The 21,289-nt window shown below is 43.7% G+C and overlaps 1 protein-coding gene across 1 annotated transcript in view; it reads right to left on the bottom strand.

The window, feature by feature from the left end:
• upf1 (UPF1 RNA helicase and ATPase) overlaps nt 1-21,289 on the bottom strand; it is an 80,830-nt gene that overhangs the window by 39,948 nt on the left and 19,593 nt on the right. The window contains exons 7-9 of the mRNA XM_078198732.1: nt 17,108-17,192; nt 5,199-5,297; nt 56-164 (exon numbers count right to left, since the gene is read on the bottom strand). Of these exons, the coding sequence (XP_078054858.1) occupies nt 56-164; nt 5,199-5,297; nt 17,108-17,192 (293 nt within the window). The remainder of the gene's footprint in view (nt 1-55; nt 165-5,198; nt 5,298-17,107; nt 17,193-21,289) is intronic.

The following is a 21,289-nucleotide window of genomic DNA, read 5'->3' as shown; positions in this document are numbered from 1 at the left end:
AGACCGAAGATAAAGGTTGATAGTGCTACAGATTAAAGGGAAATTGGCAGCTTACCTGTCAAATGAAGTTGATTTCCAGACGAAATCCACCTGAAAGTTGTGAGTTACTTCAACTGGAGCGCCAACACTGCTGCGGAGTTCAATAGCGATCTCATCCCCATAATCTATATAGGTAGGTTAGAGACACAACACTCAGCCTGAACGAGTCAGGCTTCATTCACATTCAACCTACAGCTGACCTCAAATTCCAGGATTATCAACTCAAGTAACTTCTACACGTTTATGTGCCAACTAAAGCTGTCACAACAGCCCATTGGACAAGTTGCTCTCAAACTGCATTCCCATTTTGTCCTTTGTGTGAAGTTTAAGAAAGCCTTATAAATTCAAATGCATCTAGGACAGGAGGATAGCTTCTCATCCCTTTACCCCAACTCTATTCCAACAGATAGTCTGGTCTGCCCATGGAGCATTTATCAGGGAAGGTGCAACAAAAGCAGCAAAGAAAACTAGGAAGGAGCTAAATTCGGAATTGGTTAAAAGTGAGATGAGATATAACAAACCAAGTCATCAGTTAAGTTAAATGAAAATTTAAATACCAGGTCTAATGGGACATATCCCCAGGAAAATGGAGAAGAAACAGCAATGATACCTCAGGGTGCTGAGAATTTGTATATGACCAAACAACTACTTTTCAAAGGGGAGATTGTTCCCCAGGGTAATTAACGTCATGCTAAAAGTTGAGATTCTCCCCTTGGAGCAAAGGAGGGGAAGAGGAGATTTAATAGGTGTCAGAACTATGAAGAATTTTGGTTAACTAGACAAGGAGAAACTGTTCCTACTGACAGGAAGGTCTGTAACCACAGGGCACAGATTTAAGTAGCAAATCAGGCCAGCGGACATAATTGCACCTTCCCTAACCCTAACGTGGCACCATTTCATAGGATCCTACAGTGCAGGAGGAGGCCATTCAGCCCATCGCATCTGCACCGACCACAATCCCACCCAGGCCCTATCCCATAACCCCATGCATTTACCCTAGCTAGTCCCCCTGACACTAAGGGGCAATTTAGCATGACCAATCCACCTAACCCACACATCTTTGAACTGTGGGAGGAAACCGGAGCACCCAGAGGAAACCCACGCAGACATGGCAAGAACATGCAAACTCCACAGACAGTGACCCAAGCCGGGAATCGAACGCAGGTCCCTGGTGCTGAGGCAGCAGTGCTAACTACTGTGCCATCGTGCCGCCCCTATGCGCAGTTTGTAAGGACAGTGGCACCAGATTCAATGGTAACTTTCAAATGAGAATTGCAATGGAAAAACTTGCAAGGCTAAGGGGGAAAGGACAGGGAAGTACTTAGAGACTTTAACTAAAAACTGGTTAAAAGGGAGAACTGGTTAAAAGGGAGAGCAGATTTCCACTTCCATCTGAGGAAAGAGCAGCACTCCGAAAGCTAATGGTATTTGCTACCAAATAAACCTGTTGGACTTTAACCTGGTGTTGTTAAAACTCTTACTGTACAAGGGAGAAAGCAGAGTAGGAGTTAAAGGCAGTTTCTCAGCATTGTTAGAAGTGATGTCTGAAGGATTCTGTTCTGGGAATAATCATAGAATCCCCAGAGTGGAGAAAGCAGCCATTAAACCCATTGAACTGCACCGTCTCTGACACAGCATCTCATCCGGGCCTACTCCCCCATCCTTTCCCCATAATCCCACACATTTACCATGGCCAATCCATCTAATCTACACATCTTGGGGCACTAAGGACAATTTAGCATGCCCAATCCACCTAACCTTCGATTACTTCTATCCACTATCAATGATTTTGATATAGAGCTAGGAGGAGTGGGCATATTTGCAAATAACACTAGCATTGCACTGAATTTTAAATAATTAAACATCAAAGGAAACGGGAAGAAAATATTGATAAAATGGTGGAATGGGCAAAAATAGTGGCCAATTTAATGTCATAAGTGTGAGGTGGTAGATTTTTCTAACAAAGTGGTGGAACGCTGGGGGATGGAGATGGATAAGTAGGGGGATTTGAGGGCTTTGGTTTCACAAAGTAGTGAAGTAGTAAGTGAATACAGGAAAATAAAGTCCTGGGCTTCATACTAAGTGTGGAATATACAAGTGGGGAAGGAACAGTGAATCTTACCCAAGCCTTCGTATCCCTTATTGTGTGGGAACATATGCAGTTATTGGCTTGACGCTATGGAATAGTGACTGGGGCAACGGATAAAGCAGGATAGATTCTCTTGGATTCTGCTGGCATGTGGAAAAACAAAACAAAAAGGACCTGGTTTCACTTGAACAGAGATGATCTAAACTCAACTAGCACAAAATATAAAAACCGATAGTAAAAGTTTTTATAAATATATAAAAAGGAAAAGAGTAGCTAAAGTAAATGTTGGACCCTTAGAAGACGAGAAGGGGGATTTAATAATGGGAAACGAGGAAATGGCCGAGGCCTTAAACAAGTTTTGTGTGTCGGTCTTCACAGTGGAGGACACAAATAGCTTACCGAAAATTGACGGTCGTGGGACTGTAGGGGGTGAGGTCCTTAAAACGATGACTATTACTAAAGTCGTAGTGCTTGGTAGGCTAATGGGACTAAAGGTAGACAAGTCCCGGGTCCGGATGGAATGCATCCCAGGGTACTGAAAGAAATGGCAGAAGTAATAGCAGATGCGTTGGTTGTAATTTATCAAAATTCGCTGGACCCTGGGGAAGTGCTGGCTGATTGGAAAACAGCTAATGTGACACCACAGTTTAAAAAAGGAGGTAGACAATAGGCGGGTAACTACAGGCCGGTGAGCTTAACGTCCGCAGTTGGGAAAATGCTGGAATCCATCATTAAAGAAGAAATAGCAGGCCATCTGGATAAGAATGGTTCGATCAAGCAGACGTAGCATGGATTCATGAAAGGAAAGTCGTGTTTGATGAATTTACTGGATTTTTATGAAGATGTGACTAGTGCGGTTGACAGAGGGGAACCGGTGGATGTGGTGTTTTTGGATTTCCAGAAGGCGTTCGATAAGGTGCCTCACAAAAGGTTACTGCAGAAGATTGGGGCACACGGAGTTGGGGGTAAAGTGTTAGCGTGGATTGAGGATTGGCTATCTAACAGGAAGCAGAGAGTTGGAAGAAATGGGTGCTTTTCTGGTTGGCAGTTGGTGACTAGTGGCGTGCCGCAGGGATCGGTGCTGGGGCCTCAACTCCTTACCATATACATAGACGATCTGGAGGAGGGGACCGAGTGTAGGGTAACAAAGTTTGCGGCTGATACAAAGATGAGTGGGAAAGCGAATTGTGTGGAGGATGCGTAAAGTCTGCAGAGAGATTTGGATAGGCTAAGTGAGTGGGCGAGGATCTGGCAGATGGAGTATAACGTTGACAAGTGAGAGGTTATCCACTTTGGAAGGAATAATAGCAAAATGGACTATTATTTAAATGGTGAAAAATTACAACATGCTACTGTGCAGAGGGACCTGGGGGTCCTTGTGCATGAATCGCAAAAACTCAGTTTGCAGGTGCAGGTGATTAAGGCGGCAAATGGAATGCTGGCCTTTATCGCGAAGGGGATGGAGTATAAAAGCAGGGGGGTCTTGCTGCAATTGTACAAGGTACTGGTGAGGCCACAACTGGAGCAGTGTGTGCAATTTTGGTCCCCTTATTTGCGGAAGGATGTATTGACCTTGGAGGGAGTACAGAGAAGGTCACCAGGTTGATACCGGAGATGAGGGGGTTAGCTTATGAGGAGAGATCGAGTAGATTGGGCCTGTACTCGTTGGGAGTTTAGAAGGCTAAGGGGAGATCTTATAGAGACATATAAGATAATGAAGGGACTAGACAGGGTAGAGGCAGAGAGATTCTTTCCACTTCGAAAGGAAACAAGAACTAGAGGACATAGTCTCAAAATAAGGGGGAGTCAGTTTAGGACAGAGTTGAGGAGGAACTTCTTCTCTGAGGGTTGTGAACCTCTGGAATTCTCTGCCCATTGAAGCAGTGGAGGCTACCTCGTTAAATATGTTTAAGTCACAGGTAGATAGATTTCTGATCAATAAGGGAATTAAGGGTTATGGGGAGCGGGCAGGTAAGTGGAACTAAACCACTATCAGATCAGCCATGATCTTATTGAATGGCGGAGCAGGCTCGAGGGGCTAGATGGCCTACTCCTGCTCCTATTTCTCATGTTCTTATGTGGGGTGATTTGGACGATTATGGGACAAAGTAAATAGAAAATTTGAGAGATTGAGTTCAGCCAGAGGAACGTATAAATATCATGAAGAATGGGAACGTTTTTAAATAAGGGTTGAGGCTGTGGAATGAGCTAGTGATTGAAATAGAGGCTGCATTAACCTTTAAGAACAGGTTAGATATGTTAAAGAGTTTAAAGCATCTGAGAACAAGAACAGGGACAAGTGCTCCTGAAGCTGATGAACACCAATACAGACTTGCGTGGAGTGGGTGAACTGTTTCAGTGTTGCAATTTCAACATGTTGGAATGAACTAAAGTACGAACTTGTACCAGTTACTGAAAATTTCCCCATTATCCTGTGTAGGCAAAATTTGGAGATTGCAGTGGTCAGCATTGAAGATTACATTTCAAAGCAAGTGAAGAAACAATTTCAAAGCATTTCATAATCTCAAGACTTTCCCAAGTTGTTTACAGCCAAAGTATTTTCATTTTGAAGATGCAGCCAATTTATGCACGGCAAGATTCCACAAATAGCAATGCAGCAAATGATCAGTAATCAGAGTGATATTGGCTTGGGATTAAATATTATTCAGGAGACAAGAGGAAAATTCCACTTCCCCAACCACCAAAATGTTGCAACACAGGAGGCAGCCATTCAGCCCATCATGTCTGTCCGGCTCTTTGAAAGTTACCTAATTAATCCAAGTAATCTACCCTTCTGATTTGTCTAATTCTCTTTTGAAAATTATTGAATCTGCTTCCACCACACTTTCAGCCAGTGCACCTTTCATGGAGCCACAGGATATTTTTTTTTACATCCGAGTGACTGACACGTCTTGGTTTAACATCTCAGCCGGAATACAGTCTCAGAGTGCAGCACCTGCACAGCAGTGCGCACACAGCAGAAGTTTGTCTCATCATTCATATACAAACACTGAAGGTTTTTTAGCAGTACAACAGTCATAGGTTTTAATTTGTAAGATACAAAGGATACTGTCCGGGACTTTGATCACGTGGCCGATTCCTTTCCAAAGAGGTGCCAGGTCACCTTTGTAGCGCAGACAGATCTCATCACCTTGCATTAGGCGCATGTCTGAAAGACAAGAGTAAAGGGAGCTAGATGACAGCCACAGTGCACAAACCCACAGTAACATCACTTCCTCCCCATTCACATGCTGCTCCAATACAGAGCAAGCTGGTTTTTAGATATTTGTTTAAACATTGCCTGCATCTTAAGAGGCCGTCTAAAGTTTACCAATTCAGTTTGTGTCCTCTTCTCCCAAGAAGCAACCTTTTGCGGAGGCATGGCTCACCAACAATCTGTATCGATATAGCATTTGAAGCACGGCAGAACACCCCAAGTGTTTCACAGGTGTAATATAAAATGACAAAGGCGAGGTTAGCCGAGTGGAATGTGGGAAGTCATGGACCACACTAAAATCCTAGATGACCATATGTCAGAAGCGCTCCTAGCTGCAGAAACTTGAGCTCTGGGTTTAGAGCTCGAGCAGCACTTAGGGATACTATGGCGCATCCACAAGGCTGAGAGTTACGTGGATAGCATGTTCATGGAGGCAGTCACACCGCAGCTAAGGAATTGGAAGGAAGGAAGAGTGACCGCCAGACAGTCCAAAAGTAACAGGTAGGTAGTGCAGGAGTCCTCCGAGGTCCTGTTCTCAAATCTATTTTCTATTCTGGAAACTGATGAGGGCATTGGTTCCTCAAGGGAGTGCAGTCAGTCAAGTTTCTGGCACCTCAAGGAGTCTGACTGTATGCGAGGGGAGGGAAGGAAGGAAGAGTGATAGTGATCGAGGATTCATTAGTTAGGGGAACTGATAGGTGTTTCTGGGGCTGGAGATGTGACTCCAGTATGGTGTGTTGCCTCCCTGGGGTTAGGGTCAGGGATGTCACTGAATGGAGCAACCTAAAAGGGGAAGGGTGATAGGTCAGAGGTGATGGTACACCTTGGTACCAACGTAGGTAGAATCAAGGATGAGATCTTGCATCATGAATTCAAGGAGCTAGGGAGCAGATTAAAAAACAAGGCCCCAAGGTTGTAATCTCTGGATTACTCTCGGTGCCACATATTAGGAAGTACAGAAATAGGAGAACAGGGTAGATGAATGTGTGGCTCCAGAGAGAGTGCAGGAGGGAGAGTGTTTACATTCCTGGATCACTGGGGCCATTTCTGGGGAAAGTGGGACACATACAAACAGGACGGCCTGCACCTGAACCAGAATGGGATCAACGTCCTTGCAGGTGGGTTTGCTAATGCTGTTGGGCAGAGTTTAAACTAGCTTGGCAGAGGGAAGGGATACAGCATGTTAGCACAATAGGGACACAGCATACTATAATAAAGAACAAAGAACAGTACAGCACAGGAAACAGGCCCTTCGGCCCTCCAAGCCTGTGCCACTCATTGGTCCAACTAGACCATTCGTTTGTATCCCTCCATTCCCAGGCTGCTCATGTGACTATCCAGGTAAGTCTTTAACGATGCCAGCGTGTCTGTCTCCACCACCCTACTTGGCAGCGCATTCCAGGCCCCCACCACTCTGTGTAAAAATCATCCCTTTGATATCTGAGTTATACCTCGTCCCTCTCACCTTGAGCCCGTGACCCCTCGTGACCGTCACCTCCGACCTGGGAAAAAGCTTCCCACTGTTCACCCTATCTATACCCTTCATAATTTTGTACACCTCTATTAGATCTCTCCTCATTCTCCGTCTTTCCAGGGAGAACAAGCCCAGTTTACCCAATCTCTCCTCATAGCTAAGACCCTCCATAGCAGGCAACATCCTGGTAAACCTTCTCTGCACTCTCTCCAAAGCCTCCACGTCCTTCTGGCAGTGCGGCAACCAGAACTGGACGCAGTACTCCAAATGTGGCCTAACTAGTGTTCTATACAGCTGCAAAATCAGACTCCAGCTTTTATACTCTATACCCCGTCCTATAAAGGCAAGCATACCATATGCCTTCTTCACCACCTTCTCCACCGGTGCTGCCACCTTCAAGGATTTGTGGACTTGCACACCTAGGTCCCTCTGTGTTTCTATACTCTTGATGGCTCTGCCATTTATTGCATAACTCCCCCCTACATTAGTTCTTCCAAAATGCATCACTTCGCATTTATCTGGATTAAATTCCATCTGCCATTTCTCTGCCCAATTTTCCAGCCTATCTATATCCTGCTGTATTGTCCGATAATGTTAATCGGTATCCACAAGTCCAGCCATCTTCGTGTCATCCGCAAACTTGCTGATAACACCAGTTACACCTTCTTCCAAATATATATATATATATATATATATATATATATAATATATATATATATATATATATATATATTATATATATATATATATATTATATATATATATATACACTGAAATCCATATAGACGACATCCACAGCCCTTCCTTCGTCAACCGTTTTTGTCACTTCCTCAAAAAAACTCCACCAAATTTGTAAGGCACGACCTCCCTCTTACAAAACCATGCTGTCTGTCACTAATGAGATTGTTCCGTTCTAAATGCGCATACATCCTGTCTCTAAGAATCCTCTCCAACAACTTCCCCACCACGGACATCAAGCTCACTGGCCTATAATTACCTGGGTTATCCCTGCTACCCTTCTTAAATAACGGTACCACATTCGCTATCCTCCAATCCTCAGGGACCTCACCTGTGTCCAATGAAGAGACAAAGATTTCTGTCAGAGGCCCAGCAATTACATCTCTTGTCTCTCTGAGCAGTCTAGGATAGATGCCATCAGGCCCTGGGGATTTGTCAGTTTTAACGTTACTTAAAAAACCTGACACTTCCTCCCTTGTAATGGAGATTCTCTCTAACGGGTCAACACCTCCCTCTGAGACACTCCCAGCCAACAAGTCCCTCTCCTTTGTGAATACCGATGCAAAGTATTCATTTAGGATCTCCCCTATTCCCTTGGGTTCTAAGCATAATTCCCCTCCTTTGTCCCCGAGAGGTCTGACTTTTTCCCTGACAACTCTTTTGTTCCTAACATATGAATAAAATGCCATAGGATTCTCCTTAATCCTATCTGCAAAGAAACCAAGACAGAGGTAGTTCAGTGAATGTTGAGTTCCAGGAGAGTAAGGCGAGGCTGGGTGGCCTATACTTTAATGTTAGGAGTATTATAGGCAAGACTGATGAGTTAAGGGCATGGATTGACATGTGGAATTGAGATATTGCTGCCAGAGACATGATTGAGGGAGGGGCAACTCAACATTCTGGGGTATAGGATCGTCATATGAGATGGGGGAGGGTATAAAAGAGGAGGCAGTGTCGCATTATTAATTGAGTAAGTTACTGCAGTGAGGGACAGTATCTTGGTTTTGTGGGTAGATCTTAGGAATAAAAAAGGGGCAGTCATATTGCTGAGAGTGTATAATAGGCCCCCAAACAGTCAGCGGGCAATAGAGGAGCTGAAATGTAGACAATACACTGAGGTGTGCAAATAATAACAGGGAAATTATACTGGGGGAATTTCAACTTCCCCAACATTAATTGGGATAGTCACAATGCAAAGGGTTTCGAGGGAGTGGATTTCTTCAAATGTATTGTGGTGATACTGTGCCTTTAAGAAATATATTTACATCCTGTTTCTTGTAAGGGGTACGTTTCGAATTTCCTGTTTTGCAAGGTGCTGATTTGTCTAGTAAAACCTTTAAGTGGATATCTGGGAGCACAGGATAAGTAATCATTTCAGACACGGAGTGTTTGTTTAAGAGCCTCTGGGGTTCAGAGTCGAGTTGTGATTTGGTTAATTGACAGGGACAGAGTCATGGGAAGAGCAGCACTTGCAGGAAAGAAATACTGTTTTCAGTTACATTTTAAAAATACAAGCCGTTTTTTCCTGGGCTGCCAAAAGAAACACGTATTTCTCTGTCTCTCCCTCTCTCCAGAGGTGATGAGACACTTACAGGACTGTTAATGCAAGACAAGCAAGTTCGCCTACGTTTTGCTAACTAATTTCAAAGAGGGGGTTTTAAGTCTATAAGAGGAATATTGCTTGAATTTGAACTTAACGATAGGTTAGCAGTTAAGATTTGTATCTTGTGATGTTTATGTATTGTTCAATTGTTAAAAATAAAACTAATTCATTTGCTACAATTAAACTTTGTTAAATAAAGTTTATTTTGGTAAAAGCTTCCTAATTTGTCAGTAGAATTGTGCCTGGATTGAAACATCTTATTCTCACACTAATGCCAAAATAGAAAATTGTTGGGGTTTAGTCTGGCTTCATAATATACCTTGGGGTTTCTGATCGGATACCCCAACAGTATTCAGGAGAGCTTCTTAATGTCAATATATAGAAGATCCAACAAGGGATGGTGCAGTGCTGGATTGAATTCGGATGAACGAAACCAGGCAGGTGTTGGAGGTGGCAGAGGGGGAATATTTTAGTGATAGTGATCATAACACAGTACAATTTAAATTGGTTATGGAAAAGAAAAAGATGGTCTGCAAACAGAGGTTTTAGATTGGCGGAAGGTAGATTTTATTAAAATAAGGCAAGATCTGGCCATAGTAGACTGGGAACAGCTTCTTGTGGGAAAACCTACAGCAGAACAGCGGGGGGTGGGGGTGCGTGCTCGTTCAAAAAGGAAATAGGGAGTGTACAGGCTGAACATGTTCCCTTCTGGATGAAATGTAGGAGCAACAAACCCAGAGAACCCTGGATGTTGAGAAATATTCACGGTTGGGTGAGAAAGAAGCTTTTAGCAAGTACAAAGGGAGCAAACTAGCCAAGGCCTTGGAGGAGTATAGAAAGCAGGGAAAAATGTAAGAAAGTAATTGAGAGAAAAGCGGGGGCATGAAAAAGCACTGACAGGAAAGATTAGGGAGAATCCCAAGATATTCTATAGTATGTTAAGGGGAAGAGAATAACCAGGGAAAGAGGGAGGCCCATAACGGAATAAGGGGGCAGTCAGTGCGTGGAGCCGGAGGACACTGGTTGGGTGTAAAACGAGTACATCACATTTGTCTTCACACGGGAGGAGGATATAGGCACAGAATTCAGGGAGAGAGATTATGAGGTTCTTCAACAGTTTGACATAGGAAGTTAGGAGGTATTTGAGGTTTTGCCGGGCTTACAAGTGGACAAATCTCCAGGTCCAGATGAGCTGTATCCCAGACTGCTGTGGAAGGGAAAGGAGGAAATAAGAGTCTCAGACCCTAATTTTCAATTCCCCTCAGGCCACAGGGGAAGAGCCCAGAGGATTGGAGAACAGCTAATGTGGTTCCACTTTTCAAGAAGGGTGGTAGAGATAAAGCAGGGATTTACAGATTAGTGAGTCTCACATCAGTGGTCGGAAAACTATTGGAGAAAATCCTGAAGGAGAGAATTAATCTCCACTTGGAGCAGCAAGGTTTGATCAGGGATAGTCAGCATGGCTTCGTCAGATTAGTGCTAGGTCCTTTATTGTACAGGAGATATATAAATGATACGGGTGAGAGTTGGTGGTTGCCCACATTTGGCCCATATCCCTCTATATCAATATTGCCCATGAACTGTCGAAATGCTTTTTAAAAAACAAAATTGTACCCGTCTCGACTACTGCCTCTGGCAGTTCGTTCCAAACACTCCCCACCCTCTGTGTGGAAAAAAATTGTCCCTCTGGACGCTTTTATATCACTCCCCTCTCACCTTAAACCTATGCCCTCTAGTTTTAGACTACCCTACCTTTGGGAAAAGATGTTGAGTATCTACCTTATCTATGCCCCTTATTATCTTATAGGCCTCCTACACTCCAGGGGAAAAAATCCCAGTCTATCAAGTCTCTCCTTATAACTCAAACCATCAAGTCCCGATAGCATCCTAGTAAGTTTTTTCTGCACTCTTTCCAGTTTAATAATATCCTTTCTATAATAGGGTGACCAGAACTGTACACAGTATTCCAAGTGTGGCCTTACCAATGTCCTGTACAACTTCAACAAGACGTCCAAACTCCTGTATTCAATGTTCTGACCAATGAAACCAAGCATGCCGAATGCCTTCTTCACCACTCTGTCCACCTGTGACTCCACTTTCAAGGAGATATGAACATGTACTCTTAGATCTCTGTTCTATAACTCTCCCCAACACCCTACCATTAACTGAGTTGGTCCTGCCCTGGTTCGATCTACCAAAATGCATCACCTCACAATTATCTAAATTAAACTCCATCTGCCATTCATCAGCCCACTGGCCCAATTGATCAAGATCCCGCTGCAATCCGAGATAACCTTCTTCACTATCCACTATGCCACCAATCTTGATGTCATCTGCAAACTTACTAACCATGCCTCCTAAATTCTCATCCAAATCATTAATATAAACAAATAAAAGTGGACCCAGCACCGATCCAAGGCACACCACTGTCACAGGCCTCCAGTTTGAAAAACAAAGCCCTACATCCACCCTGTCTTCTGTCATCAAGCCAATTTTGTATCCATTTCGATACCTCACCCTGGATCCGAGATTTAACCTTATGCAACAACCTACCATGCGATATCTTGTCAAAAGCCTTGCTAAAGTCCATGTAGACAACATTAACTGCACTGCCCTCATCTACCTTCTTGGCTATCCCTTCAAAAAACTCAATTTTAGGTGCCAGACCACTAACAACCTGTCCTAAGAACATAAGAAATAGGAGCAGGAGTCCTGGTCCCCCCATGCTGACACTATAGTTAAGAAAGCCCACCAACGCCTCTACTTTCTCAGAAACTAAGGAAATTTAGCATGTCAGCTACGACTCTCACCAATTTTTACAGATGCACCATAGAAAGCATTCTTTCTGGTCGTATCACAGCTTGGTAAGGCTCCTACTCTGCCCAAGATCTTGGGGCCCATGTCCACAGATCTCTAAAGGTTGCCACTCAAGTGGATAGAGTTGTGAAGAAGGCCTATAGTGTGTTAGCTTTTATTAACAGGGGGTTGGAGTTTAAGAGCCGTGGGGTTATGCTGCAACTGTACAGGACCTTGGTGAGGCCACATTTGGAATATTGTGTGCAGTTCTGGTCACCTCACTATAAGGAGGATGCGGAAGCGCTGGAAAGAGTGCAGAGGAGATTTACCAGGATGCTGCCTGGTTTGGAGGGTAGGCCTTATGAGGAAAGGTTGAGGTTGTTCTCTCTGGAGCAGAGGAGGCTGAGGTGAGACTTAATAGAGGTTTATAAAATGATGAAGGGGATAGATAGAGTGAACGTTCAAAGACTATTTCCTCGGGTGGATGGAGCTATTACAAGGGGGCATAACTATAGGGTCCGTGGTGGGAGATATAGGAAGGATATCGGAGGTAGGTTCTTTACGCAGAGAGTGGTTGGGGTGTGGAATGGACTGCCTGCAGTGATAGTGGAGTCAGACACTTTAGGAACATTTAAGCGGTTATTGGATAGGCACATGGAGCACACCAGGATGGTCGGGAGTGGGATAGCTTGATCTTGGTTTCAGATAAAGCTCAGCACAACATCGTGGGCCGAAGGGCCTGTTCTGTGCTGTACTGTTCCACGTTCTATGAATAAGACTTATGGCAAATTAGAACAATGGCAGTAGAGACTTGGATGACTACGTTTACTGATAGTCTATAATGTATGAAGCCGGCCAGCGGGGCATTAGAATATTCAAAGGTAACAAAGGCCTGGATGAGGATTTCATCCGAAGAATTGAGGCGGGGTGGAGTTGGTGATGTTACAGAAGTGGAAATTAATGGTCTTAATCATGGCTAGATGGTTCAAAATGCATCTTGGGATCATATGATAAGTTGCAAATAGTTCAACCTCAAGACAGTTGCCAGGAAGAGGGATGAAGTTGATGGAGAGTGAACACTGTTAGCAGCAGGGATCAATGGCAATAGCTCCATGGATTCTTGGTGCCATCTAACACCAGACCCATGATTCTTGCAAACCTACTAAGTTTGGCAACCAGAATTGGCATCACCATAGAGTTCAATAACAATACATTTCCAATAGGGAAAGCTGGATATCAAAGAGCAGAAACAGTCAGAAGTTTTTTCCATGCTAATACATAGTATAGATCGCTACTGCTGGCCCAGTAGAGATCCCAGTGATGTTCCATCACCCTGGTCTGCACAGCTTAATAAACAAATTCAGTAAGGCATTAGCAGAGCTTACCGACCAACATTAAATTGGCCAATGAGACAGCCCTAGGTGAACAGTGTTTCAGGGCTGAAGCCTGCGATTCAGTTGGTATGATTAAAGATGTCCATTTTACCTACTAGCTTGTGGAAATAGCTAACCCAGGAACCATTTGTCTGAAAGTAATGAGCGACTATCCACAATTGCAAACAAGTGTATTTGCAATCCACATCGAGTGCATGCCCTTAACGTACATGGTGTCAACAGCGCGCACAGCACTTCTGAACAGCTATTCTCTTGAATCCTGTTTGTCAAGCAATAGGTGTATTCTTGAGTGGGTCACAAGGGAGGTAATGTCCAATGTTTAAGAATTATTTTTGTTCCTTTTCTACTGTTCCCAGACTGTGCTATATACTGTCTGCAGTGTCACTTTTAATTAGCTTTGGATAACATTTAGCTTTATACCTTTGTACTTAAATATAATAAGAACATAACATAAGAAATAGGAGCAGGAGTAGGCCATCTAGCCCCTCGAGCCTGCCCCGCCATTCAATAAGATCATGGCTGATCTGACGTGGATCAGTACCACTTACCCGCCTGATCCCCATAACCCTTAATTCCCCTACCGATCAGGAATCCATCCATCCGCGCTTTAAACATATTCAGCGAGGTAGCCTCCACCACCTCAGTGGGCAGAGAATTCCAGAGATTCACCACCCTCTGGGAGAAGAAGTTCCTCCTCAACTCTGTCTTAAACTGACCCCCCTTTATTTTGAGGCTGTGTCCTCTAGTTTTAACTTCCTTACTAAGTGGAAAGAATCTCTCCGCCTCCACCCTATCCAGCCCCCGCATTATCTTATAAGTCTCCATAAGATCCCCCCTCATCCTTCTAAACTCCAACGAGTACAAACCCAATCTCCTCAGCCTCTCCTCATAATCCAAACCCCTCATCTCCGGTATCAACCTGGTGAACCTTCTCTGCACTCCCTCCAATGCCAATATATCCTTCCTCATATAAGGGGACCAATACTGCACACAGTATTCCAGCTGCGGCCTCACCAATGCCCTGTACAGGTGCATCAAGACATCCCTGCTTTTATATTCTATCCCCCTCGCAATATAGGCCAACATCCCATTTGCCTTCTTGATCACCTGTTGTACCTGCAGACTGGGCTTTTGCGTCTCATGCACAAGGACCCCCAGGTCCCTTTGCACGGTAGCATGTTTTAATTTGTTTCCATTGAGATAGTAATCCCATTTGTTATTATTTCCTCCAAAGTGTATAACCTCGCATTTCTCAACGTTATACTCCATTTGCCATATCCTCGCCCACTCACTCAGCCTGTCCAAATCTCTCTGCAGATCTTCTCCGTCCTCCACACGATTCACTTTTCCACTTATCTTTGTGTCGTCTGCAAACTTCGTTACCCTACACTCCGTCCCCTCCTCCAGATCATCTATATAAATGGTAAACAGTTGCGGCCCGAGTACCGATCCCTGCGGCACGCCACTAGTTACCTTCCTCCAACCGGAAAAACACCCATTTATTCCGACTCTTTGCTTCCTGTCGGATAGCCAGTCCCCAATCCACTTTAACACACTACCCCCAACTCCGTGTGCCCTAATCTTCTTCAGCAGCCTTTTATGGGGCACCTTATCAAACGCCTTTTGGAAATCCAAAAACACCGCATCCACCGGTTCTCCTCCATCAACCACCCTAGTCACATCTTCATAAAAATCCAACATGTTCGTCAAGCACGACTTTCCCCTCATGAATCCATGCTGCGTCTGATTGATCGAACCATTTCTATCCAGATGCCCTGCTATCTCCTCTTTAATAATGGATTCCAGCATTTTCCCTACTACAGACGTTAAGCTGACCGGCCTATAGTTACCCGCCTTTTGTCTCCTTCCTTTTTTAAACAGCGGCGTAACATTAGCCGTTTTCCAATCAACCGGCACTACCCCAGAATGCAACGAGTTTTGATAAATAATCACTAACGCATCCACTATTACCTCTGACATTTCTTTCAATACCCTGGGATGCATTCCATCCGGACCCGGGGACTTGTCCACCTTCAGTCCCATTAGTCTACCCAGCACTGCCTCTCTGGTAACATTAATCGTATTAAGTATTTCTCCTGCTGCCATCCCTCTATCGTTAATATTTGGCAAACTATTTGTGTCCTCCACCGTGAAGACCGACACAAAAAACTTATTTAAAGACTCAGCCATATCCTCATTTCCCACTATTAACTCCCCCCTCTCGTCCTCCAAGGGTCCAACATTCACTCTAGCCACTCTATTCCTTTTTATATATTTATAAAAACTTTTACTATCATTTTTTATATTAATTGCTAGCCTAGATTCATAGTCTATCCTTCCTTTCTTTATCGCTTTCTTAGTCTCTCTTTGTTGTTTCTTAAATTTTTCCCAATCACTTGTTTCTCCACTATTTTTGGCCACTCTGTACGCAGCTGTTTTTATTTTAATACTCTCCTTTATTTATAATGCTAAAGTGCAAAGGGACTTGGGAGTCCTAGTCCAGGATTCTCTAAAGGTAAACTTGCAGGTTGAGTCCGTAATTAAGAAAGCAAATGTAATGCTGTCATTTATCTCAAGAGGCTTGGAATACAAAAGCAGGGATGTACTTCTGAGGCTTTATAAAGCACTGGTTAGGCCCCATTTGGAGTACTGTGAGCAATTTTGGGCCCCACACCTCAGGAAGGACATACTGGCACTGGAGCGGGTCCAGCGGAGATTCACACGGATGATCCCAGGAATGGTAGGCCTGACATACGATGAACGTCTGAGGATCGTGGGATTATATTCATTGGAGTTTAGGAGGTTGAGGGGAGATCTGATAGAAACTTACAAGATAATGAACGGCTTAGATAGGATGGACGTAGGGAAGTTGTTTCCATTAACAGGGGAGACTAGGACGCGGGGGCACAGCCTTAGAATAAAAGGGAGTCACTTTAGAACAGAGATGAGGAGAAATTTCTTCAGCCAGAGAGTGGTGGGTCTGTGGAATTCATTGCCACAGAGGGCTGTGGAGGCCGAGACGTTGAGCGTCTTCAAGACAGAAATTGATAAATTCTTGATTTCTCGAGGAATTAAGGGCTATGGGGAGAGAGCGGGTAAATGGAGTTGAAATCAACCATGATTGAATGGTGGAGTGGACTCGATGGGCCGAATGGCCTTACTTCCGCTCCTATGTCTTATGGTCTTATGGTCTTATTTCCTTCGTTATCCACGGCTGGTTCTCCCTTTTCTTACAATCCTTGTTTTTTGCTGGAATATATTTTTGCTGAGAACTGAAAAGGATCTCCTTAAAAATCTTCCACTGTTCCTCAGCTATCCTACCTGCCAGCCTGCTCTCCCAGTCTACCTTACACACGATTCATTTAATATTGTGTATTTTGTTTCAATTATGATAGACACAACACAAACAGAATGCTAACTGGAACCTCGGATATAGATTTACTTGTCAGTAATAATCAATTCAGAGCTTATCGCTTGTGCTGCTGAGGCTTGCCAACTCCTGAAGTGAACAGCACTACATCCAACACTCCTTACTCATTTTCAATCAAGTCAGAAACCACATGGTGTTGGCTATAATTTACTTAAACAGATCCCATACATTGGAGAGGTCCAATCCTATGTGGCACGACTCCATTTGCTGCCTTCCTCTGAAGGTGCAACATGATTATAACATTGAATGCAATTGGCTAGATTACTGTGCCAATACACTAACTGTTCAATTTCTTTTAATTAGAAAATGTAAATCAGTTCAAATTACCAGAGTCTGTCTTGGGCAAGGTGAAGTACGCAATCCTTTTCTTGTTCAGACCCAGATCCCATCTCACAGTGATATTATCCTGAGTCTAAGATTAGAAACAGAATTAAACTCATTTATTGGTTTAAGCAGTGAGGTAATTAGCTGGATATAAAAAAAGGAAAGAGGTGGTTAGATTATTCACTGCGTTATTAGCAGAACACTTCAGTCTTAATATTTAAATACAACGGGATACTAGCAGTAACCCCTGCCCACATGCTCTAATTAATCTCCAAGTTTTATTTCTAAAGTTTGCACATGTGGATGATACAGGCTGTGTAGATCATCTATTCCGTACTCGAGGGAGTATACCAACCCTTCAATTACTGTCTCCATCTCACTTTTTATTCATTCATGGGATGTGGGTGTCATTGTCTGAGCTAGCATGCCCTTGGCCTGTAGAAATGGAAGGGTGCTGTGGGGAAATACAAGGGATAGCCACCTGCCCACAGGCAGGTAACCACAGACCTATTCAAAATAGATTTTTGAGAAAGCAATGAATGAACTTTATTGGTTTGACAATAGCAAGGACAAATGAGCTGGAGAATTCCAGGTACAGTATAATCTCGTTGCTTTATATTTAGTATCAGTACTTGTGATAAGAAGTTTGCTATCACTTCTGCTTGTCTGCCATAAACTCTTACCTACAAAATAACAAACCTTGATGTAACAAAGTCTATTCAGGCCTCATTAATAATGTGTACAATCTGCTCAAGCTCAGAATTCATTCAGCAGCTTGGGTTCCAGGTCTGCTGCATGACAGAATCAACAAATGACTTTAGACTAAGCCAATTCTTATTTTGGAATTGTGGTTTGAAATACCAGTGCCAATAGATTTACACTGTTCAGTTAAAGGGGGAGGTTATATGAAAGAGAAGCAAAGTTCTATACCTTGGTCGCTCACTCAAGTGGATATTATTTCATGCTAGAATTACCAAATGGAACAGGACTGGTAAAGCCAATGCAGCCTTCTGACCAAAGTTAAATCCTAGACGGAATACAAAAGATGTCTTGCTACAGCTAAAGGGGGCATTGGTGAGACCACAACTAAAGTACTACATAGTTTTGCAATGGGATCTTGATCAATTGCGCCTGTGGACTGATGAGTGGCAGATGGAGTTTAATTTAGATAAATGTGATGTGATGCATTTTGGTAGATCAAACCAGGGCAGGACTTACTCAGTTAATGGTAGGGCATTGGGGATGTCTTGATAGACAGACTTGTTTTGGAAGCAGTTCAGTCAAAGTTCATTAGGTTCATCCTGAGATGAGGGGCTGTCTTGAGGAAAGATTGAGTCTAAACTCATTGGAGTTTAGAATAAAAAGTGGTGATCTTATTGAAATGCAAGCTTCTGAGCAGGGCTGACAGTTGATGCCGAGAGGACGATTCCCCTTGTGGGGGATTCTAGAACCGGGGCACAGTTTAAAAATAGGGGGGGGGGGGGGAGGAGATGATAATTTTTTTTGAGGGTCCATGGATTTCTCTTCCCCAGAGCAGTGGAGGCTGGATCATTTGTTCCAGTTTACCAAATCTTGCAAAAATTGTCAAGTTTTACCATGGTTTGTTCAGTTGTACAAGATCTCATGAAACCTTCTGGCCACTGAGTGTGCATCAAATACAATCAAGAATATGTAACCTCAAACGGACCAGCAAAATTTACATGCAATCATTGCCATGCCATTTTAGGCCGCTCCCAAAAGGTACAAAGGAGACAATGTATCTCTTATTCATGCGCAGGATTGACACTCCCACTTTTTCTTCATTCTGAGCATCCAGACCCGACCAAAAATAACTGCTTGCTAATTCCTTCATCCAGATTATGCCAGATATCCTTCATGGAGTTGTTTAAGAACTCTTCCATGCAGACTAGGAGGAATGATCACTCGGGTTGCCCACAATATGGTTCCAAATCAGGGTGCGGGTGATATATGCAGCTTTCGTTCGTTTCAATACTGTGCCCATCAGCTTTGTGATGATAGTTGTTGTGATAGAAATATATAGATTCCCCACAGTGCACAAGAGGCCATTCCACCAATCAAGTCTGCACCAACTCTCTGCAGTATCTTACTAAGGCCTCCTTCCCCACCCTCCTCATCCCCATAACCTCACATTTACCACGCTAATCCATCTTGGGACGCTAAAGGGCAATTTAGCATGGCCAATCAACCTAACCTGCACATCTTTAGACTATAGGAGGAAACCAGAGCATCCGGAGGAAACTCACGCAGACACGGGGAGAAAGTGCAAACTGTACCCAGTCACCCAAGGCCGCAATTGAATCCAGGTCACTGGAACAGAGTACTATCCACGGTGCCACCTTACTGCTTTTATTTAGACTGAGGTTTACAACATGGAAACAGGCCCTTTGGCTCAACTTGTCCATGCCACCCTTTTTTATACCATTAAGCTAGTCCCAATTGTCCACTTTTGGCCCATATTCCTCAAACCAATATTACACATGTAACTGCCTAAAGGCTTTTCAAAATACAAAATTGTACCTGCCTCTACTACTATTTCTGGCAGCTCATTCCAGACACTCACCACCCTCAGTGAAAAAATTGCCCTTCTGGACTCTTGCATCTCTCCCCTTAAACCTATGCCCTCTAGTTTTAGACTCCCCTACCTTTGGGAAAAGATATTGACTATCTAGCTGATCTGTGCCCCTCATTATTTTATAGACCTCTATAAGCTCACCCCTCAGCCTCCTACGCTCCAGAGAAGAAAGTCCCAGTCTATCCAGTCTCTCCTCATAACTCAAACCATCAAGTCCCGATAGCATCCTAGTAAATCTTTTCTGCACTCTTCCTAGTTTAATAATGTCCTTTCTATAAAAGGTTGACCAAAATTGCACACAGTATTCCAAGTGTGGCCTTACCAATGCCTTGTACAACTTCAACAAGATGTCCCAACTCCTGTATTCAATGTTCTGACCAATGAAATCAAGCATGCCAAATGCCTTCTTCACCACTCTGTCCACCTGTGACTCAATGAGCCTGTACCTCTAGATCTCTGTTCTGTAACTCTCCCCAATGCCCTACTATTAACTGAGTAAGTCCTGCCCTGGTTCGATCTACCAAAATGCATCACATCACATTTATCTAAATTAAACCCCATCTGCCACTCATCAGTCCACAGGCGCAATTGATCAAGATCCCGCTGCAATCGGAGATAACCTTCTTCACTGTCCACCATGCCACCAATCTTGGTGTCATTTGCAAGTTTACTAACCATGCCTCCTAAATTCTCATCCAAATCATTAATATAAATAACAGTGGACCCAGCATTGATCCTTGAGGCAAACCACTGGTCACAAGCTTCCAGTTTGAAAAACAACCCTCTCTTCTGTCATCCAGCCAATTTTTGATCCATTTGGCTGCCTCACCCTGGGTCCCGTGAGATTTAACCTTATGCAACAACCTACCATGCGGTACCTTGTCAAAGGCCTTGCTAAAGTCCATGTAGACAACATCAACTGCACTGCCCTCATCTCCTTCTTGGTTACCCCTTCAAAAAACTGAATCAAATTCAAGACACATTATTTTCCACTCAAAGCCATGCTGACCAATATGTCCCTAATCAGTCCTTGCCTCTTTAAATGCCTGTAGACCTGTCTCTCAGAATACTTTCTAACAACTTACCCACTTACTTATGTTAGGCTCACCGGCCTGTAGTTCCCGGGCTATTCCCTGCAGCCCTTCTTAAACAAAGGCACAACATTTGCCACCCTCCAATCTTCAGGCACCTCACCTGTGGCTGTCGATTCAAATATCTCTGCTAGGGGACCCATAATTTTCCCCCTAGCCTCCCACAACATCCTGGGGTACACTTCATCAGGTCCCAGGGATTTATCCACCTTGATACACTTAAGACTTCCAGCACCGCCTTCTCTGTAACATGTACACTCAAGACATCGCTATTTATTTCCCCAAGTTCCCTAACATCCATGCCTTTCTCAACAGTAAATACCGATGAGAAATATTCATTCTGGATCTCACCCATCCCTTGTGGCTCCTACTTGGATAACTTTGTTGATCCCTAAGAGGTCCTACTACTCTCTCCTTAGTTACTCTTTTGCCCTTTATGTATGTAGAAGCTCTTTGGATTCTCCTTTGTCTTATCTGCCAAAACAATCTCGTGTCCCCTTT

This window comes from Mustelus asterias, chromosome 26 (assembly GCF_964213995.1).
Source record: "Mustelus asterias chromosome 26, sMusAst1.hap1.1, whole genome shotgun sequence".
Taxonomy (NCBI): Eukaryota; Metazoa; Chordata; class Chondrichthyes; order Carcharhiniformes; family Triakidae; genus Mustelus; species Mustelus asterias.
This window is presented reverse-complemented; position numbering and strand designations above follow the sequence as displayed.